The sequence below is a fragment of the Canis lupus genome, chromosome 10 (assembly GCF_048164855.1).
Source record: "Canis lupus baileyi chromosome 10, mCanLup2.hap1, whole genome shotgun sequence".
NCBI classification, from domain to species: domain Eukaryota; kingdom Metazoa; phylum Chordata; class Mammalia; order Carnivora; family Canidae; genus Canis; species Canis lupus.
In genome coordinates this window covers 18,640,375-18,667,066 of record NC_132847.1, presented here as the reverse complement: position 1 = coordinate 18,667,066, position 26,692 = coordinate 18,640,375, and the positions used below count along the sequence as shown (strand labels likewise).

At 35.2% G+C, this 26,692-nt stretch overlaps 1 protein-coding gene across 1 annotated transcript in view; it reads left to right on the top strand.

Annotated features, from left to right (window-relative positions):
* The window catches only part of FBN2 (fibrillin 2), a 240,438-nt gene that overhangs the window by 65,461 nt on the left and 148,285 nt on the right, over positions 1-26,692 (top strand). Inside the window, exons 6-7 of the mRNA XM_072840875.1 lie at positions 2,327-2,524; positions 13,985-14,110. Of these exons, the coding sequence (XP_072696976.1) occupies positions 2,327-2,524; positions 13,985-14,110 (324 nt within the window). The remainder of the gene's footprint in view (positions 1-2,326; positions 2,525-13,984; positions 14,111-26,692) is intronic.

Here is a 26,692-nt window from a genome sequence, read left to right as displayed (position 1 = left end):
TGGTAAACTCTTTCCCCAGGAGGGGAAGTCTGGGGTTGGCTTAATTAGAGCCTTCAACATGGAAAGATCATTTCAGAGGACAAAACAGCTATCCTTGCCCAGATATTCTTCTCCAAAGATACCAGCCTGAGAAGACATAATTTTAGGAAGGTGTTGTAGTTAGCAGAAGGAATGAATATCCTGAGAAGTTGGTTTACTTATGAGAGAGGGTATGGAATCCTAAAAGTGTGCAGACTGGGAACATAGCTGTGTATGCAAGAATTATAGATCAATAAAGGTTTTATTTTTTTGTGTGTGAAAAACAGACTTTTCCCACTTGTTTAGAACTTGATTTAATTTATTGTGAGTCTAATATTTATCTAAAATAGCAAAAAAAATGATTGTGTAAAGAACAATAAATAGGTTTAAAAAATTTACAACCTGGCAATTTGTGCTGTGGGACGCATCCTTGTTTATAAGGTTAACATATCTACACGTATACTGCAAAGATTGTCTTTTTCAGAAACATGATTTGCAGCCAGCACATCTGTTGTTCTTATGTAAGGGATTAAAACGAGCTATTTTTGTTGAAGTTCAGCTGCAGAGTAACAGAATGTTACACCAGCTTGCTAAAAATGTTACCTATTTTATATTTTTTTCTTTATGTTACACTTCAAAAATATTCTTTTCCTTTATATGGGAAAGCCTTACTCTTTGTTTAAAAACAGAATGAAAGTTTTATGTGGTTTGAAGTTGTGTTTTTGTTACATGATAGCATTTAGATGATATCAAAGTTTTTCTAGCTTAGCTTTTTGAATGTTAAATCATATCCAAGTTTGCTTTTTCCCAGTGCATTTTTCATAAAAATCTTACCAATGTTATTGACTCTTTTTTCTTTGAATGTGAGATTGTTTTGTTCTTGGAAATCTGAAATAAACTTATTCTGGCTTTCCCCTTCAAATGGAATTATGTCATTTGCATGAGGGCTTATCAGGAAATCCTGACTATCATTTTACATTCCCAAGAGTTAATAAGCTGTATTCATACAGGCTCTGCGAAAGGGGGAACAAACCCTTTCTGCATATTTCTGTTATAATTTTAAAACAAATGTGGATTGTTTCATTAGTCTTCACGAAACTAACCTTTCTCTAGTTTCCTGTGTCTCTCAAAACAGCAACAGCCGCATTGAAATTAAACACTGTTTGGTTAATGATTCAGTTCTGCTTAAAAGAGTAAATACTGATCATCTAAAAGGTTCACTGAAGTAGATTATAGGAGAAAAAGAGCTAGAGTCAGAATGCCAGCTTTCAGGTTGCCTGGAGTCTAGATAAATTCTCCTTAATCTTGAAGGTGTATAAATCTCCTGAATAATTTGTTAAAATGTAGATTCTAGTTTATTGAGTCTAGGGTGGGGCCCAAGTGTGCATGGTTAACCACCTCCCAGGTGATGCATATATTGCTGGTCCATGAGCAACATTTTGAGAATGCAACAGTCCCAAAAGATCATCTTTCATATTCATAGAAGTCTGCCAGTTTAGCATTTGCTGATGTTTTCCTCCTCATCATAACAGAGCTGTACAATGGTACAGTCCTCTTTTAGAGTACAGAGATTGTACGATAGTAACTTAGAAAGAATTCATGACAATAGGCTTTATTGCACAGTCTTCCTAGCTGAACTACACATAGAACTAAACAGACTTACACGGATACAAAAATCAAACTGTTAGAACTTAGTGTTTACAGACCTACTAGACTGCTCAAATATTGGTTCTCTTTGATTTTTCTGATCTTGTGTCCACTCAGTCAGGAAAGAAAATCTTTGCTAGGTAAAGAGGAGTCCTGAAAGCAGGTGCCACCAGTGTGCAGGTGAGGAATGTAAGTGGAGACTGCTGAGATAAGGGGTACTAGGGCTTGGTAGCATGGAGAAGGACACACTTCCCTTCCCCACTGCCATGTAGAATGGCAGATCTAGCATGGCCAGATCTTCCAACTTTTCAAGAAAAGCCAGAAATAGAAATTTCATGTGAAATTTCCCAATTTAAAAATGTTGGCTACTAATTTAAATTCTTTCAGAACATTATTCAGGCCAAGAAAACACATCTGTGTCCCAGACACAGTCCTTGAGCCACCCGTTTACAGTGTCTAGTGTAAAATACATTGAAGTCTCCTAATGCACTCCTCATGATTGAAAAATTAGGAATTTTCAAAATGAAGCTTTCCAGCCTTTTGTCTTTAGACACTTGAGTCAGAAGAAATAGCCTCTGTTTTATGTATTTGGAGCTACTGGTATAAGATTGGTGTATCGTCAGTCATAAAACCTGTCTTTCCATCTTCTTTCACATTGCAGATTACAGGACAGGCCCTTGTTTCACTCAGGTCAACAACCAGATGTGCCAGGGGCAGCTGACAGGCATTGTCTGCACTAAGACCCTGTGCTGTGCCACCATTGGACGGGCCTGGGGCCACCCCTGTGAGATGTGTCCTGCCCAGCCTCAGCCCTGCCGAAGGGGCTTTATCCCCAACATCCGCACTGGAGCTTGCCAAGGTGAGTTTGCCATCTGCCTGTGTGCACAGACTCACCATGTGTGGGTCTCCTTTCACTGAACTCAGAGGATCTGCCATGAATACCTACTACCATTCAAACTCCTACCATTTCTAAGAGGGACCTCATTAGCAAGCCTCACTAGAGACGACCTTGTTATTAGCCACCTAATGAACATTTATTTTTCAGGTCTTGACATAAATGGGGAAGGGAGGAAATACTATGAACACTGAGGAAAATTTTTTTAAAATTGATTAAAATATCTCATATAATCTGAGGAGACACCACTCCCAGATCTTCCTCCGGGAGGCACTATATGCTCCTTACCACAACCCCTCAAACTATGTAAGTGGAAATATTCAGGAGAAAGTTTTTCTCTTTCTTATATTCTTATTCAAGATATGAGATCTGGGCTCGGGTAGGAGGAAGAAGAGAACTGTCCGGCATTGTTATTAATAGTATCTGTAGAGGGAAAGTGTAAACTCTGTCCTTGAATGAGGTTATTGAAGAGTTTATATCTAGTTGCTTGCAATCTGATCTCCCTGCAATCTTCCCAACCACATCCTGGTGTATATTTTATGTATCAGGGCTAGACTGGGGCCCTAGGTTGCTACAGTAGTAGATTCCGCCCCAAGTAGTCAAAAATTGTTATTTTTATTAATTTGCAGCCATTACTGGGTAATTATTTTAATTAATTTGCAGCCACCACAATTCTTACCCTTTTTTTGGCTACTTCTCTGATATCATATGTATATTAAACCCATTTTTAGAGTTTGGAAATAGCTCTGTAATGAGTTCTCTCATGGCACTAGGATCACAGGAAAATGAGAAACGACTTTTGTATTATTCAGAGAAATGATATTATTCATATATGAGACATGAGGAGTTGGGTTTATTTGTTATTATAAAATCATTTACAAAGTTAGATTCCTGAGGTCTTTCATACTGATGTTAGTGACCAGTATCACACCCATAAATGGCATATTGCAGAATTCCAGTCCAGTGTCCTAAAAACCCAAATGAGAATTATATGTGGAAAGGCTGCATATAGCTTCAGTTCACTGAATAATAATCATTTAGGTACACTACATAATTTGGTAAACATTATCTCTGAAAGTAGCCTCTAAAGATTTTTGTTAGTTTTATAGTTTTGTAAAAGTTAATAATGTCAAAAATTGGTCTCTATCAAAACTCTTCAAATCAGAACTGTAGGGATGTCCAAGGGATGAACAACATGTCAGCTATGGACTTTGAATGGTTTCGTGTTTTGTCTGTTGGCTTATTATCTGTCACAGGTCAGACCTAATATGGAAACCATGTAAATGTCATTTTTAATTTGCTGTTTTCTGTGGGTAATAAAATCCTATATCTTTGATATGACTGCTGGTCTGATTTTATAGTTTCTGATGAAGTAATTTTTATAGAAGATATACCATATAGTATATAGTATTCACCATACTCCATAGCTTTCCTAGATTAGATATAGATTTCCATAAAATTTATATAATTTACATAGATTCCTATTAGATATAAAATACTATATAGATCTACTAGACTAATATGACTGGATTTACTAAGGTAATGCTTTCTGTTTATTCTATAGCACATATCACTTTCTGATATACTTGGTCTGGTCATTTATTGTCTTTATTGATTTTACTTTCCCACCAGCAAGAGTGCAAGAATCCATTAGGTCATAAATCTGTTTTATTCACTAACGTCTCTGAGGCATCTGGAAGACTGCCTAACATGTGGTAGATACTCAGTAACTATCTTTTGAATTAATAAATGGGATTAAGATTAATATCCTTCCAAAAACCACTATTTTGTAAAAATAGTCCAGTTTGAGAAAAGCTCTTAACTTCAACCAAAACATCCCAATTACTGACTGTCCTCATCTTCTACATCAGCACTTAGGCTTATTTTTTTTTACCTTTATGTTTTGTCAGAGAGGCCTAGTTTTTCTGAACAAAGTTATTAAATGTAGGATCTGATCTCAAATTTCCCAAATACCCTTCAGGATTTAGTAATGTCTGAAGGCTTATTTATTTGATTTTGTTTATGCAGTGAAGATAAGTTTTCAGTTCCATTTGCCTAAAAATATAATGGATAAATACAGCAATAGGAGCAAAATGAAACTTGCCACATGGTTAAACTATCTGGAAAAGTAAGTTAAAAAAGTTCTGCTTTATTTCAAAATCATGGCATAGAAGCCTCGCAATTAAATACTAATCCTCAGTTCAGGCTATTTTAAGACTGCATCTTAATGTGATTTCATTTCCCTTTAAATTCCTAGACTATTTCCCAAATACTCTGCCAAGTTGATTTGGAAGATACATGGCATGAAAAAAAAAACAACAACGATAAAACATGATACATACATGTCATACTTTTTAAAGTAATAGTAATCTATTTGATAGTATAATTGAAAATTTTTGTAGAGTTAAAAATAAATTTCAGATGTATAGAAGATGACTGCAAATAGCTTAATATTGGTTCTAAAACCTGGTTCGTGTTAGCCAAGAAAGGACATTTCTGCAGTTCTAAACATACTGTTATTCTGTAGTTGATTCAATTAATGAATTACCTTATCTGTGGCTTCAGAGGATGTGAAATATGATCTTGTAATAAACAGAATAACTGTTTATATATAGATTTCCATAAAATTTATACAGATTCCCATTAAAGAGAAAGTACTGTATAGATCTACTAGATTAACACTGAGTATATTTACTGAGGTAATACTTTTTGTTTATAGCACATATCACTGTCTGATATACTTGCTTATTTATTGTCTTTATTGCTTTTACTTTCCTCTAGTGAGAGCATAAGATTCATTAGGTCATGAATCTGTTTTTATGATGATGCTTAAGTGGATACTTACATGAAAATTAAGATGATGCTTAAAACAAATAAAGCTGTGAAGACACCAGTACATTTTTTTTCTTTGTTGCCATGGCATCTTTCTGGACTTAGGGGAGCACTGTCAAGAGAGATGCATATTCCTAGGGTCCTGGCTGCTCAGTTAGGACGATTCATGACTTCTTGCCTATTGAGAGCCATTTCCTTTCTCTCCCCATGTGGCCAGGGCTAACTCACATTTAGTTTTGTACTTTCTTCATTTTGTTAATATCCAGAGTTAACTACTACAGGCCTTAATTGAAGCTGTCATAAAATGAGTGAATTAAAAGTTTAAAAAGTGGCATTAAGCCCTTTTTGAAGAATATATACAAACTTTAAATATGTCACAAGCTGCTATATGGGTCTGTTGTATTATTTTCTTATAGTTTCTTACTCTTTTAATCTGTACAGGCTTCATGAATCTAATTAAAAAGGTATTTAATGTTAGTACTTTGAGTCTTTTAGATTTTCAAATGAACAGGGTACATCTAAAATATTTAAAAATATGTTAAAATTTGCAGTTACTAATTTGTTATTTGATTTTTAGGAGTCTTTTAAACTATTCCAACCATTTCCCAAACTGAAAAGATAGCAGAAGAAATTTGCTCATTAAATTGCGTCTTTTGCTTTATCCTGGTCAATAGTAATAGACTGACGTTGAGCCTCCCCTCTATTCCACGCAATACGAGAGGCACAGGAAATCAGACCTCTGTGACAGAGTCAGGATATAGCTAGGACACAGGGCAAGAAGCAGTGCAGACCCTAAATCAGTCCCTGCCAAACCAATACTGGTGTGTATTCTTTTCAAATGATTACAGTGTTCAGAAATATCTAACTCATTTACTCAGGTTGCACATGAAAAATGTAGAGAAGTTGAACCTCACCTGAACCCAAGCAGGCATGGGTCATCCCTTCAGTGGTAGACTAGAAGGAAGATGCCTTCAGTACAAACTTATTTCCATGCCTTCTATATAGCTCCAAAATGGAAAGGCGATTTGGTTCATTGGATTAGTATAAATTATTAAAGACATTTATCGGGGCTGTCGACATTGATCTAATTAACTAGATCGTTATAAAGTTTAACTTCTATTATTTATGCATGGAGAAAAGGCCATCCCTATACAATCCAAAAAATTTACTTAAAACATAATTAATTGTAGAAATTTACTCTCTCTTTTAAATAACATGTGGGTGATACATGAGTGTGTTGTGTATTATATCTTAATGAAAGATGTTACTTGAAAGACACCTTATGGACAGTGAAACTTCAATGAGGTAAGCATAGGGATATTCCTATATACTTTTACACTTAACTTTACAAACATACATCTTAATGAAAGAAGATGTTATTTGGACAACAGTTTATACACAATGTGGTTTTAGTGCGATAGGTATTGCAGCTATTCCCATATGCTTCTACACATGCTTGTAAATGCTTATATCTTCTTAATCAAGAAGATGTTGCTTGAAAGACCGATTATACATAGTGCAGTTTCATTGTTTTAAGAGCAAGCCCATTCCGATACACTTTTTTTTAAGTTTCTACTTAAATTCCAGTTAGTTAGCACACAGTGTAATATTATTAGTTTCAGTTGTGATTTATTCCATACAGCACCCTGTGCTCATCACAACTCTTAAAGATAGCAGAATATTCTCCTTCTTGTAGCTGAAGAAAAACCAATAATAAATAATAGAAAACAAGATACTCTGAAATAAAAGTCTACTACCCCCAGTTGAAAGCAGTAATGAACACCTGCAACTGTTGCAAAATCATTGGAACAGAGTGAGTCTTCTGAGTATTTATTCTGAGTATCAGTATTCTGAAAGGCTCTTCAGAGGTTGTGGATTTCCTTTTGGAGAAGCAGAGAATGCTCATGTGTTAGAGAAGTCTCCTATGAGATCCTGAGAGGAATTTGAAACCACTGGTGAGCATCTCAGAGAGTGTGTATCTGAAAGAACAGAGTAGAGGGTGTAACCTCAGGTTACACCCCAACCTGAAATTTGAAAAATGGGAGACAGTTTGTTGACTGGGAACCAGGAAGTATTTTCTATAGAAATTTCTTTCAAATCTGTTTTAAAAAGATAGAAAAACATTTGGAAAAAGCAAGTGAACATGCTTCAAGGAAGAATTGCCCAAATGAACAAAGTCAGACAACTGAGAAGGAGACCATGGATTTATCTCTTATGAGGTGAGGAAGATTGAGACAGAGAAGCATGCTTTTTTCTTTTTATTCCATCATCCTGCAGGTCATAATTTAATAATGTTTTCTTGTTTGCAATGATCACTTATTTATTAATTGAATTTTGTGAATACATGGAAGGTTTTCTGGCTGAATCAAAGCATGTTGAATCATTGTAGAATAGCCCATACTTCTTGGATTCCAGGTAGAGACAGATCTATTCGTCAGTTGCTGTCCATAACAGGACATTCATTTTCATAGAAATACAGGTAATGTGTGAATATCTATGGAGCATAGGAAGGAAAACTTAAATTTTAAACATGGATCTAATTTTGTGACTGGCAAAGTTAGAAAAAAAACACGTGCTATTAAATGTATAGTAATAAAATTGGTCCTTAGTTCTCCCCTATATAAAATAAATGAACCATCTTCATATGCCTGTACCACTGCACATATTTTTCACATTTTAATGTGAACTAAAAATAATATTTAATTACCATTACCTTGTTACAGTATTTATAACCTTAATTAATAGACATACACTAAAGTGATTGTAGAATGTTTCAAAAGATTAATCTGAATTCTAAACCTGAAGCTAATTACACTGTATGTTAACTAATTGGAATTTAAACAATAATTTGAGAAAAAAAGAAAGATTTAGCCTTATCCTCTAAAATCCCTCTGTGTGATCTGAAGTTGTTCAACATTTAAAAAAATAATTTGTACTTGAGCTGAAGGAATGAACAGAAACACATCTGTATAATCAGGACAGTGGAAAACTAATGAGACATTAGTAGTTGCTTATGCTGACACTGAAAATATAGAAAGTCTTGTAGTTTAAAGGTCTGAGGCTTGACTTTTTTGTTTTTATAGAGAGCACTTTTGTATATTTCTAGATTCAGGTGATTATTTCTACAAGATTTCTTTAAATTTTAGTAATTAACTTGATCTGTCCAAAAGAAATTAATTTTGTATGGCTGCGTAGTCTAGGATACTTCAAAAATAAAGGTTTTGTTTTTCCTTCTAGGAAAATACTTTTCAGGCAATTACAAAATAAGCTCCATAAAGTCGGTTTGCTTTTTCCTTTGAAAAATTACTGAATCTACTAAATATGTAGTCAAAGATTTTATGAATAGTATTAAGGGATTTATAGGTTTGGCCTCGTTTTTCAGCTTATATCATGATACTCTTTCTCTGATTTATCTGCCAGTAAAAGAGGTTTCTAGAGATGTTTTATACCACACGGTAATGAGGGTGGAAATGTAGTACATTTTAAAAGTAATGTGGTTTGAAATGTTCTGAATTAAAGTTTGGTATATAAATTTCTTGTTATTTCATTCTAGTTGTTTTTTCTTTGGATCAGATATCCTTTAATAAGACAATTACATCCACTTTAATTTCAGTATAAAGCACTTTGGACTGTTGTAATTTTTTATAGACAGATAAAGTGAGGAAGAAATAATAAAGATGCTAAGCTCTTTTGTTGGCTTAAATTCTCTAATTTACATATTCTAAGATACACCAAGCTTGTGGACTGACCAAAATAATAGGGTAAATCAATGTATACCAAATTACAGATGTATTCGCTAAGGATTTTTAATTAAAAAAAGCAAGATGCAAAACAACACATAGAGTGTGATCTTATTCTTGTTACATAACAGATTAATGCTCTGAATGTGTTCATGAATACAAGTCATAAAGAACAGACTGCTAGCTTATATCGATGATATCTGTTTATCTTTATGGTTACTACAATGAGCTTAGAGTATTTCATAATTAAAGATATATTAATAAGTATCTTAGCCTGTCAGTTTTAATAGCTAACATAAATTTGCATAGCTTATATTTTTATATACCCTGTTTATTTCTCATAACATTATACTGAAATAGTATTACCTTTTACAGAGAGAGAAATTAAGGGAAATTTACATAGGTATAAAATGACAGACTCAAAAACTCTAAATCAAAAGAATTTTCTCAGTACTCTACAGTTTGTTAGCTGCATTTTTTCGTACAGGCTCTTTATCTACTTGAGGAAGTTCCCTTGTATTCCTGGTTTACTGAGATTTTTAAAATCATGAATGAGTGGTGAGATTTGTCACTTGTCTTTTCACATTATGATATGATCGTGTGTTTTCTCTTAGCCAACATGTTAATATAATGCATTGTATTGCTTTATATTTGAATGTTGAAGCAACCTTAAGTTCCTGGGACTAGCCTCACTTGGTCATGATGTATTAATTTTTTAATATATTGCTAACGTTGCCCTAAGAATTTTTGTGTGCCTGTTCCAAAAATACATTATTGTGGTTTTTTTTTTTCTTGCAATGTATTTCCCTATCTTTTGGGTCAGGGTGATGTCCCCTCTTCTCTTTTTCCTAAGAATTTTTGTACAACTGGTAATTTTCTTCCTTAAGTATTTGAAAGGATTCAACAGGAAAGCCACCTAGGCCTGAAGTTTTCTTTGTGCAAAGATTTTAAGGTATGAATTAAATTAAGTTTAATAAATGTAGGCTTTTTCAGATGATCTGTTCTTGAGTGAGCCTTGGTAGTTCTGTCTTTCAAAGAATTTGTGTACTTTATCTAAATTGTTGAATTTAGTGCCATAAAGGTGTTCATACTATTTCCTTTGATCTTTTAAATTTCTGTAGAATTTGTATTGACATGCCTGCTTTTATTCCTTAATATTAGTCTTTCACTTTTTCTCTCCTTTTTCTTGATCATTTTTGACAGATCTAATCAGTTTTACTTCTGTTTCCAGAGAACCAGATTTTGTAGTGATTATCTCTGTTGTTTGATAGTTGTACTCTTTTATTATTGTTATTTTCTTGCTTCTGTCTACTTTAGGTTTAATATGCTCTTCTTATTATTTTTTTTAAGATTTATTTATTTATGAGAGAGAGGCAGAGACACAGGCAGAGGGAGAAGCAGGCTCCATGCAGAGCCTGACATGGGACTCAATCCTGGGTTGCCAGGATCATGCCCTGGGCTGAAGGCGGTGCTAAACTGCTGAGCCACCCGGGCTGCCCTAATATGCTCTTCTTTTTTAAATTTCTCTCTATAAAAATTTAGGTGACCATTTTTAGACTTTGTTCTTTTTGTAAAAAAAGCATTTAATGCTACATATTTATCTCTAAGCACCACTCTAGCTGCATCCCACACATTTTAATACGCTGTTTTCTCATTTTCTGTGTGATTTTTTTCTTTGAACCATGAATTATTTCAGAGTATATTGTCTAAATTCCAAATGTTTGAGAATATTCCAGATGTTTTTTATCATTCACTTCTATTTTAACTCTGTTGTACTTAGAGAACATACTATACATGACTTTATTTTTTTTATGTTTAATGAGCCTTTTTACATGGCCTCAGAATATAGTCTGTCTTGTTAAATAGTACATGTGCACTTGAAAATAGCATATATCCTGCCAAAGTTGGGTGGGGTGTTCTATAAATGCCAACTAGGACAAGGTGGTTCAAAGTATAGTTCAAGTCTTATGTATCCTTGCTGATTTCCAGTCTACTTTTTCTGTTAGATACTAAGGAATATGGAAATGTCCAACTCTATGTGTGGATTTGTCTTTCCTTTTTCAGCTCTGTCACTTTTTGTTCTGGGTGCTTAACATTTTAGAATCAGCATACACATGTTGTGCATTATTATGTTCTCTTAATGAATTGACCCCTTTGTCATTATGAAATATCCATCTTTATCCCTGGTAATAGTTCTTGTTCTGATGAATACCTTATACAATATTAACTTGGTCACTTCCGCTCTTCTTTGAGTGTATGATGCATCTTCACATCCTTTTACTTTTTAATCTATCTGTGTCAGAGTGGGTTTCTTGTAAGCAATATAAAATTACATCTTTTTGAAAATAAAATATGATAATCTCAGCCTTTTTGAGTTGCTAATACCGTTTACATTTCCTGTGATTATCAACATTATTGAGTTTATATCTATTTCTTTTCCCATCTATTCTTTACTCCTCTTTTCCTGCATCCATTAGAGTGGGTATATTTTAGTATTTCATCTTATCTCCATAATTGGATCTTTAGCTCTACCTCTTTAACATTATAAAATGTTAATTTTATTTAAATTTACAAAATTTAGTGTTTGTCTTTATATATTCAACTTACTATAGTCTATATTCAAATAATATTATGTCACTTCACTTATAATGTAATAATTTTATGATAGTACTCTTTCCCCATTTAATCCTTTATGCTCTTGTCATTATACTGTTTACTTCTATGAATTTTATAATCCTCAAAATACATCATTATTTTACTGTTGCTATTTTCAACAGCCAGTTATCTTTACTTAAAATTAAGAAAGGGCAGCCCAGGTGGCTCAGCGGTTTAGTGCTACCTTTTGCCCAGGGTGTGATCCTGGAGACCTGGGATCGAGTCCCACGTCTGGCTACCTGCAAGGAGCCTGCTTCTCCCTCTGCCTGTGTTTCTGCCTCTCTCTTTCTCTGTGTCTCTCATGAATAAATAAATAAAATCTTTAAAAAAATAAATAAAATTAAGAAATAGATCTTTTAAATATATCAACATGTTTACTATTTTCTGTGCTTTTTAGGTTTTTTTTGCATAGACCATAATTTCCATCTCATTTTTATTTTTCCTGAAGAACTTTTTTTTAAGTAGACCTCATACCTGATGTAGAGCCCAACATAGGGCTTGAAGTCACAGCCCTGAGATAAAGACCTGAACTGAGATCAGTAGTTGGATGCTTAACCCACTAAGCCACCCAAGCACCCCTCCTGAAGAACTTCTTTTAACATTTCTTAATTTCAGATAAGAATATGACACTACTCATTTGAAGGGATACATGTACCCCAATGTTTATAGCAGCATTATCAACAATAGCCAAATTATGGAACAGCCCAAATGTCCACTAACTGATGAATGGATAAAGAAGGCACACAGACACACATGCACACATGCATACATACACACAGTAGAATATTAGCCATCAAAAAGAATGAAATCTTGCCATTTGTAATGATGTAGATGGAGCTAAAGAGTATTATGCTAAGCAAAATAAGTCATTCAGAGAAAAATAAATTCCATATTATTTCACTCATATGTGGAATTTAAGAAGCAAAACAAATGAACAAATGAAAAAAGACCAAGAAACAGACTTTTAACTCTGGAGAACAAATTGGTAGTTACTGGAGGGGAAGTGGGTAGAGAGATGGGTTGAAATATGGTACAGGAATTAAGGAGAGCATATGTGTTGAGCACCTGGGTGATGTATGGAAGTGTTGAATTACTTAATTCTACACCTGAAACTAAGCTGTATGTTAACTAATTAGAATTTAAATAAAAATTGGAAAAAAAAGAATATGACAAATTGAATATACCAGTGTTTAAGAGATACAGACAACTTTCAGATGAAGAAATCTAAAGTGTAACATGCATAGTAATTAATAATTAGAAAAGTGAAAACTGAACTTAATATCCCTTTATAATGATTAGACCAAAAAGAAAATTAGGGTTTTGGATATCACCTATTAGCCGGGAAAAGAAAACACAAGAAGCCTCATGGACAATAAAGATGTGTGAACTACTCATAGATGTGTGGATTGCTGGTGGTATGAAGGCATTTGACATTGGGCAGTGTTTATTCATATTGGGTATATATATACTCTGTGATATGGAAATTCTGCCCTGGGTCTACAGCAAAGGAATGAAAAGTCTCTCTGAGTTTTCAGTCCATAGATACTCAGCTCCATGGAGAGACATTGTAGAGACTTTCATTGTATCATGCACTGAAGTGGCAAGAAGTTGGTGGCAGGAAGTTGGGTATATACTGAATACCCATCACCAGGAGAGTGAACACATCCAGAAGTGTTCTGCAGCAAATCTAAGCAAGAGATTGGTTGTCCACATAACAACAGGGATGGATTTTCAAAATAAGATTCAAAAAGAAAACGAATGAAAATGAGATATATAGATGATTTTTTTTTTTAAGATCTTATTTATTTGCGAGAGAGTGTGAGTAAGAAAAGAGAATGAGCAGGAGAAGGGGCAGAGGGAGAGGGAGAAGGAGACTCCTTCTGGAGTCTGCAGGGAGCCCCAGACTTCCCAATGGCAGGGAGCCCAACTTGGGGCTTGATCCCAGGTCCCTGGGATCACAACCTGAAGACAGACGCTTAACCAGCTGAACCACCCAGGCACCCTTATACATGATTTATATACACACACACACACACACACACACACACACACACACACATACATACACAAAGTGGTCCCAATTCTCCTTATCCCATTCTCTTGAGAACCACTGAAACTTTTCTGTGCATTACATTAAAGAAGTATAGATATTCTGGAAATTAGTGGTTTCTGTGTTCACAGTGCTTTCTTCTTGCAGATGTTGATGAATGCCAAGCTATTCCTGGGATATGCCAGGGAGGAAACTGCATCAACACAGTGGGTTCTTTTGAATGCAAATGCCCTGCTGGTCACAAGCAGAGTGAAACTACTCAGAAATGTGAAGGTGAGTGTCTGTACTTTGAGGGACATGTCTCCTGATGATGCTGAATCCAAGGAAGTCCTAACTTCAGTTTGAATTTTGAAGAGTTTAATCATAATTGCAGTTCTTCATTTTAATGTGAAAATAAGGGGATAGATGTTAGAGTGGTTTTGTATCAGTTTGTGTATTTAATGGGTTTGATTTGGAAAAAGCCAGTTAACATTTTTACAAGGAGTTTGTTATCTCAGTTCCTCTGTTGTAGTGGGAATGGGAGTGATCCAGCCATTTGTATTTTTCCTTTATGAAGTGTTTTCCGTTTCACTTACAAAATTATATAAAAGATTAAAATTCCGAGTGAAGTGCAGTATCTTGCATAAAATGATGCATTAGAAGTTGCTACTCTGTTTCTATATTATTAAGTAAATATATTGAATTTGTATTGAATATTGTTTCTTTGCTGGCTGCCAAATTAAAAAATCAGTATAATTGACTCAGATAATTTGGAAATTACCACAACAGGTATTCTGTGAAAGAATAGCTTACTCAAATAAAGATACCAGAAAATTAATAATTTTCTGGAATGGGATCATAATATTGAATGTGAATTGGATATAATTTTACAGTGTAAACTCCATAAGTTTCCTCATATAAAACAAAATCACTTGTTCTATTTATATGTGATCAAAAGCTTTATCATTATTACAAAATTCAAAAAGTTTCTAAAGGTGTGTCTAGCTTTCCTAATATGTATATTTAGAATAATGTTGATACTTATACTAGTTTTGAAGTATAATGTTTATCTTTAGAATGATTACTTAAATCATTTTATTCCAGTTAAGGTAGTTTCCTTAAGACAAATACCATGTCTGTTTTCATTTTTTGTGACATAAGTAGTCTTTACTCAAAGTTTAGAAAAAAAATTATTTCAGAAATTTATTTTGGCAGTCTGGCTTACCTGAGCTGGAAAAATGTGAATCTGAATTTATATGGGAAATTCAGTAAATCTGAACTTGATTTCTTAATGCCCACTATGATCTTATCTGGGAGCATTTTTTGAGTTGAGTACAGTGAAAGTAGCAAATACATATTATAACTACTTCCTGTGAAGAAATTGTCACAAATTTATTTAGGCCCGTTTGCCTTCAGTAGCTAAAATCGTCTTTAATTAAGTCTTCTGTTCTTTCCATTTCCAAAAAGGCCACAATTTGAGTTTGTTGTTGTTGTTGTTGCTTTGTTATAAAAAGTTTTGTCCCTCTCTGTAGAAAAAAACAGAGGAAAAAAGGTAAAATCTATAAAAGACAAACAAGAATATGAACTATTTAATTGGACAGGAGGTAGAGGCATTGGTATACATTCTATGGTTCCAACACCAGAAATCATAATTTTATGAACTCAGGCGACACGTATCATTCTATATTTTCTATTTGCCCTACTGTTTTTCTGTTCTGCTCTAAATCTTCATAATTATATACATTTTACATTACTTCAACTTAATTTCATTCTCCCTCAAAGTCTGCTTATATTGGAAAGGTTAAGAAAAATACTTGGAAGATGGGAAAATTATCTACATAAACACAGGAATTGGACCAGCAAGTTGGGGACATGGGTCCGGATTATACTGCTTTATTTTTGCTACTTCTTGTATTTTCCTTCCTGGCTTCTTTTGGAGTTGATTCTATGGCTCAACTTTTTGTCATTCCGATTCACTTTTTACTTCTGAAATATTATCCAGACTAGATCCAAGGGTGGTAGACTTAGGAAAAAGACAGTGTTTGATTGTAGGTGAGAAGGCACAGCCACTGACTGATGAAAGTGGTTGTGACATTTCCATTAATCATCAAACAATGTATTTCTTCTTAGTTGAAAATAGAATGAGCCTTTTCCACATCACATTTCATCAAAACAACATATAGAGCCAAGGCAGAGTTTGGAGAGAGACAGTGCAACTCTTTATTCACACTTGTCTGTGTTCTTTAGAAAAGGGGGCTGTTGATGTAATGGAGGCACCACCCAGAGCCTGAATCCAGTCCTCTCCTTCCTTACTTCCTGCCCAGGCAGCCAAATCCATTTAGCTATTGCCCAGAAAGAATTATGTGATTTAATATTTGGGATTGGTGGGGAATAGCAGAATTGGAAGAAGTGGTGATTAGAATTTGAAAACTTAAGGTTTTATAAAGTCTTTACTTTGTGTGTAAGTCCAATTTATTCGGATATGTCTTAAAAGTAACTATTAGCAATTTTCCTTAAATATTAGTGTTCTTTTATTAAAAGATCAAGTGGTATTTCCTTACATAAAACTATTTAAAGTCATTGGTAGCATAATGTATCTGGAAAGACTGTAAACTGTTGCTACACTCAGTGACAGCTTTGAATTATCTTCCATTTATATATGGTTCATACAGTGTCAGTATAAAAATGTTGACATAAATTTAAACTTAGTATTCACCCTAAATAAAAAGGTAAACATAGCAGTTACTTTTGACCAACTGTCAAAGGTAAGATATTTTAGTTTATTATGTGAATTACAATGTGAGCATAAAATATAGTAGTATTGGAAGATTTACATGAAAATGATGCCCTTTCTGTTTCTCTTATGGCACATACTAGATTTCTGTTCCTACCACAATGAAATTCTCTAAAATCTTGTTCAGTCTCTAAGTTTCTGAGTCTATTCAGAAATAAGAAAGGTAACCAGTGTTTTGAATCCGAGTGATTTGGGGGAAATGGTGGCAGCATTAGCAGCAAAGTAAGTTTATTAACTTTAAAAAATTGTGTTACTCTGGGGTTTTTTGTTTTTGTTTTGTTTTTTTAAAGATTTTATTTATTTATTCATGAGAGACAGAGAGAGAGAGAGAGGCGGAGGGAGAAACAGGCTGCATGCAGGGAGCCCGACATGGGACTCGATCCCAGAACTCCAGGATTACACCCTGGACTGAAGGCGGCACTAAACCGTTGAGCCACCGGGGCTGCCCTGTTTTGTTTTTGTTTTTGTTTTTGTTTTTGTATATCTGTTGTTTGACCATCTTACTCCCAACACTTGGGTAAAATCCTTGATCACAAAAACTCTGTCTTGTTATCGCTGTATCCCCAAGCCTGGAACCTGCTATACTGTAAGCTTCTAAATATATGTGTTGAGTAATTGGGACTATGCTGTATAATAAGTTAATTTCCTTGACTTGGGTTGAATGTCCAAAAAGCAGGTAAAATGTGGGGCCAGAGTGAAAGTTGTATTTGGAAAGATGCCAGTGTTCTATGTTATGGGAGTTTTTTCTTCATCTGATTTTTTTTTTCATTTTCTTAATAATCTTATTTTGCTCTGGTTACCATTCAAAGACAAAGAGCATAAATATTAAGTGCAGTTTGACATTTTAAAATCTTTGTATCATTGCTCCTTTTTGGTCATCAGCAGGTAATACTTCTGAGGTCTGGGACCTTCGTTATCTATTAAAAGAAAGAACTGTCTTCTGATTGTTCATTGGGATATTTTTGTAACTACAGTCTTATCCTGAAAGGCTTGTTCTGCTGAAAATTTAAGTTTAGATATACATAGCTTATACTAAAATGAAAAAGAATGGTGGGATGGCATTCATCTCCTGATTTAATGTCTGAAACACATGCCTGAGCATCTATATTTAAACTTCTTTTTGTTTTCGATCATTGGTTGGGTGGATTCTCCTGAGAAACTGAGGATCTGAGAAACTGAGCCCGGAGCACAAAGGAGCCCCTTCTGGGCTCTCTGAGGAGGTTTCAGAGGTACCTGCACCCTCGGTACTTCGAGAGGAGAGTAGGTGGGAAGCAGCCTGGCTGGGATCAGATACTGTCAATGCAGAGAGGGGAGGACAGACCCCCCCCACACTGCGGGAGACCCTTAATCCTCAAACCCCATCTCCCCTCGCCTGCTTCAGTGCCTGAGATGCCACCATTTGCACCCCCTTTCTGGTTAAGATAGAGACTCCTTATTTTACTGCGAATATGTTTGTGTTTCTCATGAAGCCATTGTCCATCCTGAGGAAAGCTGGCTGGCTGAGCTCCTCATCAGTTGGCATTAGAGCGATGGCCCAGGGGCCAGTGGGGGTGTTTTGGTGAGGAGCAGATACTGACCTCATTGTGCCCTGACACTGCTGTACCCTTCTACATGGAGAGAAAAGACTCAGGGTCTTAACTGGGAATAAAAATAGGTTCTCTGAGAAAAAAAAAAATTCATTTCTGTGTGTGTGTGTGTGTGTGTGTGTGTGTGTGTACATGTCTGCCTGTCTGTCTGTCTAAAGGAGAATTGGTTATTTTCCCCTTTAACTCATTTAGAGTTTCAGATTCAGTTAAGCCTCTCAGGCATACTGAAGTCAAGTCTTATTTCTTCTGGGCCAGTTTGGCTTCAAAATCTTATCCTAATTCTGTTATGCAGTGGGGAAAATGGTTCATTGGTGGAGTAAACTATTTCTTCACATCCAAAGAGAAGGTTTTTTTCAGTTACTGTATTCAAAGATTCATTCATCCAAATATCCATTTAATTTAAATGCGGAAGGGAAGTAGCATGTATCAATATAATATGAAATTGTATATAAAAGGCTGTTCAGCATTTTTCATTTTTATGATAAAATACATTACTTTGAATTTCAGTCCACTCAGAGAACACACAAGTAGATGCCAGATGTCCTTGCATGATCCTCCTCTTCCAGACTATACCTTCTTTAACATTCTTCAAAGTAGTTATTCTTTGCTGGCTTAAATGGAAGGCAGGAAAATGGCACCATTGTATTGGAAAGCTTTCCTTCAATGGCTCTTTATATGTCAAATAGTTGTTTGCAATTTATTCTGAGGAGTGTTCAGCTTTGTTCCATTACCACAGCATTTAGTAGTTTGAGATTTGTGACAACAAATATATTTATTTGTGCTCATGAAACTCATGAAATTTGTTGGCACAGTATCTTTGGTTGCTGTTCCAGCACTGCTTTGATAAACCATGGAAAATAAACTTCTGTCCCAAACTGAGAAATGCTTTCTTTTACTCATATTACTAAAAGTGTATTAACTTTAAGATAAATAATAAGTTCATTGGCTGTTGTTGAAAACACATATTAAAATTGGTGTTTAAGTAGGGAGATTGTACATACTGGAAACACATAAAACTTTTTAGGTCAGCAATTTAGAAACCACAGAAGTAGAATTTTTAAATCCCTTTTTAAAAAAATTTACAACATTATAATTAAAAAACATAAATTCTCTCCCTTAAATAAAAAAGCCCAGGCTGCTAAACCCAAACCTACTTTCTGCCCTGTAACAAATAAGTCAAGTGCTTTCCTCTACCACAGCACTTTTTACATTGTATTTTAATTATTTTTCTTGTCTGGCTACCAGCAGAGTATAGATAGCACCAAAATATGTGAATAAAAGTTAATATTGATGGAGCACTTAATATACTCCAGACAACACTTAAACCACCACTGTAGATGGGTTTTCTTATTAAGTCATCACACAGTGGTGTGAGTTGGGTTGCTGTCATTAGCCTGCTGTACAGATGAGGAAACTAAGGCACAGAGAAGCTAAGTAACTTTGTCGAAGCTAGGTGGGTTGGAAACTGCAGGAGCAGGATTCTAACCTGCTGAATTTTCTTGAGTTTTCACTCAGCCAGAGCCATTGAGTGAACACAGGAGGATTACCTGGCAGTACACACCCCATCCCACAGATTGCATTTACGGGGAGATATCCATGGCGTCATGCAGCAACAACAGGATTATGGTTCTCTCTCTACTTGTTGCATTATGTGGGAGTGCTCTACAATCCATCAAGGGCAGAATTACACCCAGTTTAGTGATCTCGGCACTGGCTCTGGAGTTTGCGTAGTCAAAAATAGCATTGTTTCTCTCCTCTGATAGGATCAAGGCTGAAAAAATATGGAATCATGACCTCCAGACCGGTTTCTTCACCTTATTCTTCATGAATGGGGAACATTCTCTTTGTGTCCATCAGGGTTCAGGGGTCTAGGCCTTGTGATTGCAGATGCATGACCTGACAGCTGACTGGATCTAGCCCAGATTCATCATCTTAGCCCTCTACAAGGATTGGCCAATTTAAGCACTTAGATGCAGCCATTTTCCATGGAGCCTTTGGGAAGATTAGCCCACAGGGCTAATTCTTGAAAACTTAACCTTTCTCTCTAACATACGTTTTATAGCCTTTCATGAGTGATACATGAGATATTTAGTCAGTGGATTTTTGCTACACTACTGTTCATTAAAATGAAAATTAACTCTGTACCACTATGCTAACATAACCTATTCACCATGACTTCAGAACTGAAGATTCATCTTATAAATGAACCAAAGATGTAAGTGTGAATAGAAGAAACAGTGGAGTTAAAAAAAAACATGAAAATTTTTATATTGTTTTAGATCTCAGACAGTATTATTTAGCATGTTACTCTACCTAAAAGCTATGAGGTATAGATTGATAATTTCAGCTACATAAAATATAAATTGCATGGCAATAAAAGAAAACTGCTATAAGCAAGCACAAAAGACAAACAATAAACTGAGAAAAATGTTTGCAACTCCTAAGACAAAGACCAGTTTTTCTAATACATCAGTTCTACAAATGAGTAAGAAAATATCCAATAAAATGTTCCAGGATATGAACTGACTGTTGACAAGGGAAATACCAGTAACTGTTAAATACACTAAAACATGCTTACTCTTACTTAGAATAAGAAAGCACACAATAAAACTACAGGATACCATTTCTACCTATGCATTTTGATAAGAGCAAAATTCTAATGTACAACTGTACTAGTGAAGGTTTTGAGAAAGAGACACTCTCAGAAATTCCTAATAAAAGTATAAAATTGGTACATCCTCTACAGAGAGCAATTTAAAATTTTCTGTCAAAATTAAAAATGCATTTAACATTTAGCCCATAAATTTTAATTCTAAGTATTTATACTATCTGTACTCATTTAAGAAATGATATACTTAGAAGATTATCCCTCCTGTCTTTTTCTAAGAGGAAAATACAGTAATATACACATGATAGTAAGCCTATTAAATTATAAGTTGGAAATCATCCTTAAAAAGACATTGTGGACACTATATTATTGATATAAAAGATAAAAGTATGATTAAGACATACTGTTACATGGCAAAAGCAAGTTGTAAAACATTTTCATTTACAGAGAGCGTATTTATGTGTGCATGTGTTTGCCTGTGTATGCATAGAACGTCCATGGAAGGATATTAGAAAATTTATATCATTCAGTATTTTGAGGGTGGAAATCTTTTGTGGGAGAAAGGGATGGGAAAGAGACTTCTCATTGAGTGCTCTAGCACATGAAAGTTTTTGACTTTTAACTATGTAAATGTGTTATTTGTTTAAAAATTTAAAAACAGGAAGGTGAAAAAAAGGCTCACTTATTTCTTTGATAAGCTCTTTGATAGTTTCTTTGATAAACTCTCAACAAAGTCCTATAGCAAAACTTTTGTCTCCCTTCTGGTGTGCTGGAAGTGTACATGCCACCTGTTAGACCCTTGTCATGGGGCATTGCAACCTCTGTCCCCAGAACACTACGCATGTCCATGGCATATTCCATGCTGCCACGCAGACAACATATGCATATATAATGCTTATCCAGTGTGAAATAAAAATCTGAGATTTGAGCAGAGTTACACTTAATCTCAAAACTATTACTTTTGTAAATCAATAAATATTTAGGAGCATTGGATGAAATATATTTGAGTTTAATGTTTCTCTCATTAATTGCTGTTCAGGAAGAAATCTCATTGAAATATGTTTGATGACTGGAAATAGAAGTAAAATAGTATGGGAGAGGTCAGAGATGATAATTGTAGTGAAGCTGATTATAAATTTGCTCTTGGCCAAAATAGAAGTAGTATTTAAAAAGTTGTATGTAGTAGTCATATTGTGAAGAAAGGAGGTGTTGTTCTTAAATCATCTTAAATAAAAATTTGGTAAAATTCTGGTCATCAATGCAAGTGAATTGCACGGACCAATGAAATTAGAACTTCATTTCATGGCCCAGTGAAATTAGGTATCAAAACATGGGCTGCTCCTTTGCAATTAGGTGGGTTAGGACTTTGAAAATACAAAACAGAACCATCTGTCTGCTCTATGGTGCTTACATTTGTTTATTTCAGAGATTCTTCTCTGTGTCTGCTCTCAAAAATACACTTACACACAAACACATTTCTGTATGTATGTATGCATATATTGTCCCCTTTTCAGGTACACACAATTATATTACTCATAGTATTTGTTTCATGACATATTATTATTCTGCTTTTATTAGTTACATATCTTCAATAATATAATATGCACCCATAAAACCACCAAAAACGAAAGGTGAGACTAAGACAATTAACTGCATCTACCCATGGTGCTGTCCCACCTATCCCTGCTCCCACAACCATCACTTTGAATCCACAATTCCATGTTTTCTTTTCTTTTTAGATTCTTCTATTACACCTGTAGATTTTCCATTTATTATTATCACCGTTACTTCAGTGAAAGACTTAGTACTATATGGAACTTGCTCTTTTCACTTACTATTATAATGATACGATTCATCTGTACTGTTGCACATTGTTCTAGTTCATTTTTAAGGTGAATAACCCATTATATCCATTATGTGGATATGTCTTGTGTGTTCATCCACTTTCCATGATGTGAGTGGGCATCGTTCTCTGGTTCTTTCTGTCGTGGATATTGGCCAGCATACTTGCAGACACACATATTATCTGGACACTGTTGGCCTGTGTATCTCCTTCAAAGTAGAGTCCATTGCTTCCCTTTGTTTGCTTAGTGTGGACGGAGCTACACCATGGAGTCAGGATCATTTTGGTTTTTCAGAGAGAGACTTACCCTCTTTTTTGATCCACTTATTTCTGAAAGGTGACTTATTTACGTTTCTATTATGATTGATGTCTTTGTAAGTGAGCCTTGTTCTCACTTGTTGCTTGGTGACAGTTTGGGAAACAAAGAGCCTAATGCTCTGCAATTAGGTGGACTTCCTGCTCTTCCCAGGTCTGTGTATTAGCCAGCCCTCCCCCCAGCTTGATTGAGAAGCATCTGCTGAGTGATCAATGAATGGCCCTACCCTGGCTCTCACAGGACTAATTCAATCTTCTAGATTATTCCTGAGCTCTCTTCCATATGGTTTTGGGTTCCTTTTACAGAGTAAGAAATCATGCAAGAGAAGTAAAGATACTGCAAACATCTCCATATCTTTTTTGTTTGTTTCTGTTTTGCAAATATTACAATTTATATACATTTCCCCCAAAAGCTTATGCTAAACATTACCAATTCTTGAGCACAGTATTATCTTGACTGCAGCTTTCTGTATTCAGTCTTATTTTTAAGATGTATCAATAAAAGGGAGGGAGCCTGTAACACCTAAACTCCTCCCTGAGAACAGGATTATTCTGAGCACTGCCAACAAACTGGCAAAGATTGCTAAAGCTCACCTTCCTGAGCTAACCTAATCTTAGTTTCTGGCATTTCTCCTCCCAATTCCCTATGCTTTCACCCCGAGGAACAAAATTATGATTTTTTTAACACAGGAACAGTAATGGAAATTCTTTTTGACTATCTCCCTGTGATACCGTGGTGCCTAAAACTAAATTATCTTCAACTCTTTCTTGTAACTCTTAATACTACCCAACCAGGTTCTCATAATCTGATTTTCAGACATTTTGCACAATGCTTCTCATAATTTTTTTTTTTTTCAGAATCAAAGCTTGTCTCAACTCCTCATACTTTCCTGTGTGTGCTAAGCAAAAGTGACATCCAGCGGGCTTGGTGTCCCCCCCACCCCCCTGCACCCCCGCCGTTAAAATAATGACTTATAATCAAATGAATTGACAGTAAAAGTTCTTTGCACTAAGAAATCTTTTCATGGCGCTTCTACCTGGGGAAGCAGAGCGTTGAGTAGCTTAGAAATTTGAAGCATATACATGAAAAGTAAAAATCTAAAATGAAAATCTGAAGCATTTATGCTCTTATAAACCATTTGGGAAGGATGTACTGACCAGGTGCCAGGCTAGCAGTGGTATTTCCAGGCTTGATTTTTAGAAAGCCCCTGTGTGTTTCGTATATGGAAAACAGAACATCTCAGAAAGTGTGACCAGTAGGGAAGAGTGATAGGCATCCAGAGGGATAGCCAACCGGCAGCCCAGAGCTGACATTTGAGGCAAAATTAGCACATATCACTTCCTACTATATTTATCAGGGGTTGCCAGCCTAAACTCTTCTAGTTTCTTCCCACAAATGATTTCCACTATTAAAACACTTGCATTAAATAACTTGGACACTACCTTGACGGTCTTAGTCAGCTAAAAGCAGTGTTTCCTAGGGAGTTCCTGAAGTTACATCACTCCGTAAATTTCAACCTGAACAAAATGGTTTACATGGAAAGTGGCACACAGAGTTTTCTGTGGAAGCCTGGAGGACAAAGAGCTCTTTATATGAGACACAGTGGATAACATCATTGTTATGAACATGAAGTCTGTGAAAAATCCTTATTCCAAAAGAAAATCATTCAACAAAAATATTCTTTAGCCTGTGACTAGGGATGGTGAAACTAAATTAGGAATATTCAGATCACATTTTAACATTTTTTTTAACAGACATGTTTTAAAGTTTTTATTCCAATAGCAAGAGGGAATTGGCAATGTAAGTTTTAAGTACAATTCAGGAAACAAATAGGGAGAGAGAGAGAGACTCAGTGGCCATATAGCCTAGGATGTGGTATCCAAGTGCCAAGTGTAGGATCTGTGCTCACACCGCTACACCATGAGCAAACTGTATAATCTTAAATGAACAGCTTCATCTCTACAATAGAGATAATAATCTTTTGTGAGTGAGCCTCTTATAAGTATTATGTAAGACAAAGGATTTAGCACTTTTGGTCTTTTTTAAAGAAGGCAGGGATAGCACAAATGAGTTGTAAAAGATTCAGTAAATCATGTGATTTGAGATCTTAAAAAAATAATTGTAAAAGAGTTTTTTTTTTTTTTAAAGATTTTATTTAATCATGGGAGACAGAGAGAGAGAGAGAGAGGCAGAGACACAGGCAGAGGGAGAAGCAGGCTCCATGCAGGGAGCCTGATGTGGGACTTGATCCTGGTCTCTAGGATCAGGCCCTGGGCCGAAGGCAACACTAAACCGCTGAGCCACCCGGGCTGTCCCTTGTAGAAGAGTTCTAATATAACATTTCAATTATGACTTTTAGTACAATTTCCTCTAAATAAGCTCTTTTAATTCTTTTTTAAAAAACAATTTTAATTTATTTATTTGATAGAGAAAGTGCATAAACAGGGGGAGCAGCAGACAGAGGGAGAGGGAGAAGCAGACTCCCCGCTGAGCAGGGAGCCCTATGTGGAGCTCCATCCCAGGGTCCCAGGGATAATGACCTGAGCCAAAGTCAGGTGCTTAATTGACTGAGCCACCCAGGCACCCCAAGCTTTTTTAATTCTTAAAAAAAAATGACCTATTAGGCATATATTTGCCTATTCTGATAGAAGTATTAACAAACAATTAAATGAACCCAAATCCATCGTCATCAAAAGGGAACATGGAGCTGGAGATTTAAGACTATCCATTAATTCCTGACGTGGTACCACCTGTTTTATTTCCCTAGCCTCAGGTCTACCCAAATTACAGAAATGGCCATTTGAGACACAGACGACTAGATTTATTTAACATAACACAATGGTCAGGAAATTGTATTTTAGGGGACTCAGGAAAAATTTCCCAAATGGTGGGAACCAATATTGTTTCCTCAGTGCCACTGTATATTTAAATCCTTTCAAAAAAACTATTAAAAAAAAGCATGGTAAAGTAATTTACATGATTCTTGCAGTTCAATTTCTGCTGTAGATCACTGGAAAAATTGAGAGCCTCCAAAACACCTTTCTCAGAGACTTAAAATTAGGTGTGTGTTAATGATAGAAAAATGTTTTACCCTGGATTGAAAGGATCAGATGAATATTTTGAACTTTGCCTTTAGAAAAGAAGTATATAAACTGAAATATGCCTCTTTATTTCTTCATTTTCCTTACCATATAATTGTTTCATAACGGAAATGGAAAAGTAATAATGTAGACCAAAATAAACAAAATGCTAGTTTTATAATATTCTGGATATGTATCTTCAGGGTCTATTGAAAAAAAAAATGAAAGAGAAGAAAAGCTATCTCACAAGTTACCATGGCTCAGTGCCTGAAGGAAATTACTCTAAAGAAATATCCTGCTGTAGTCAAGTAAAAATGTAACAAAACTTGAAATATGATACCTAGATGCAGAACTGCATTTCCTTCAAGTGTTGTTACTTACTGACCTTCTGTAGTAGATGTCATTCACTACCCAGGCATTGAAAAATACGTAAAGACTTGAAAAAAAATTTTATGGGATGCTAATTTCTGATAGACACTTTCATTTAATGCAAATGTAAATAAAGCTGTGATAATGCTTATCTTTTTTCCTTAGTCCCATGCTAGGAATCTCTCTTTCCTAATGCATCCCTCTCATATTTCACTGTAAAGTGTTTCTCATTTATACTTTGCCTTTGCTAGATTTTAATACAGTTAATTTTAAGGATAAT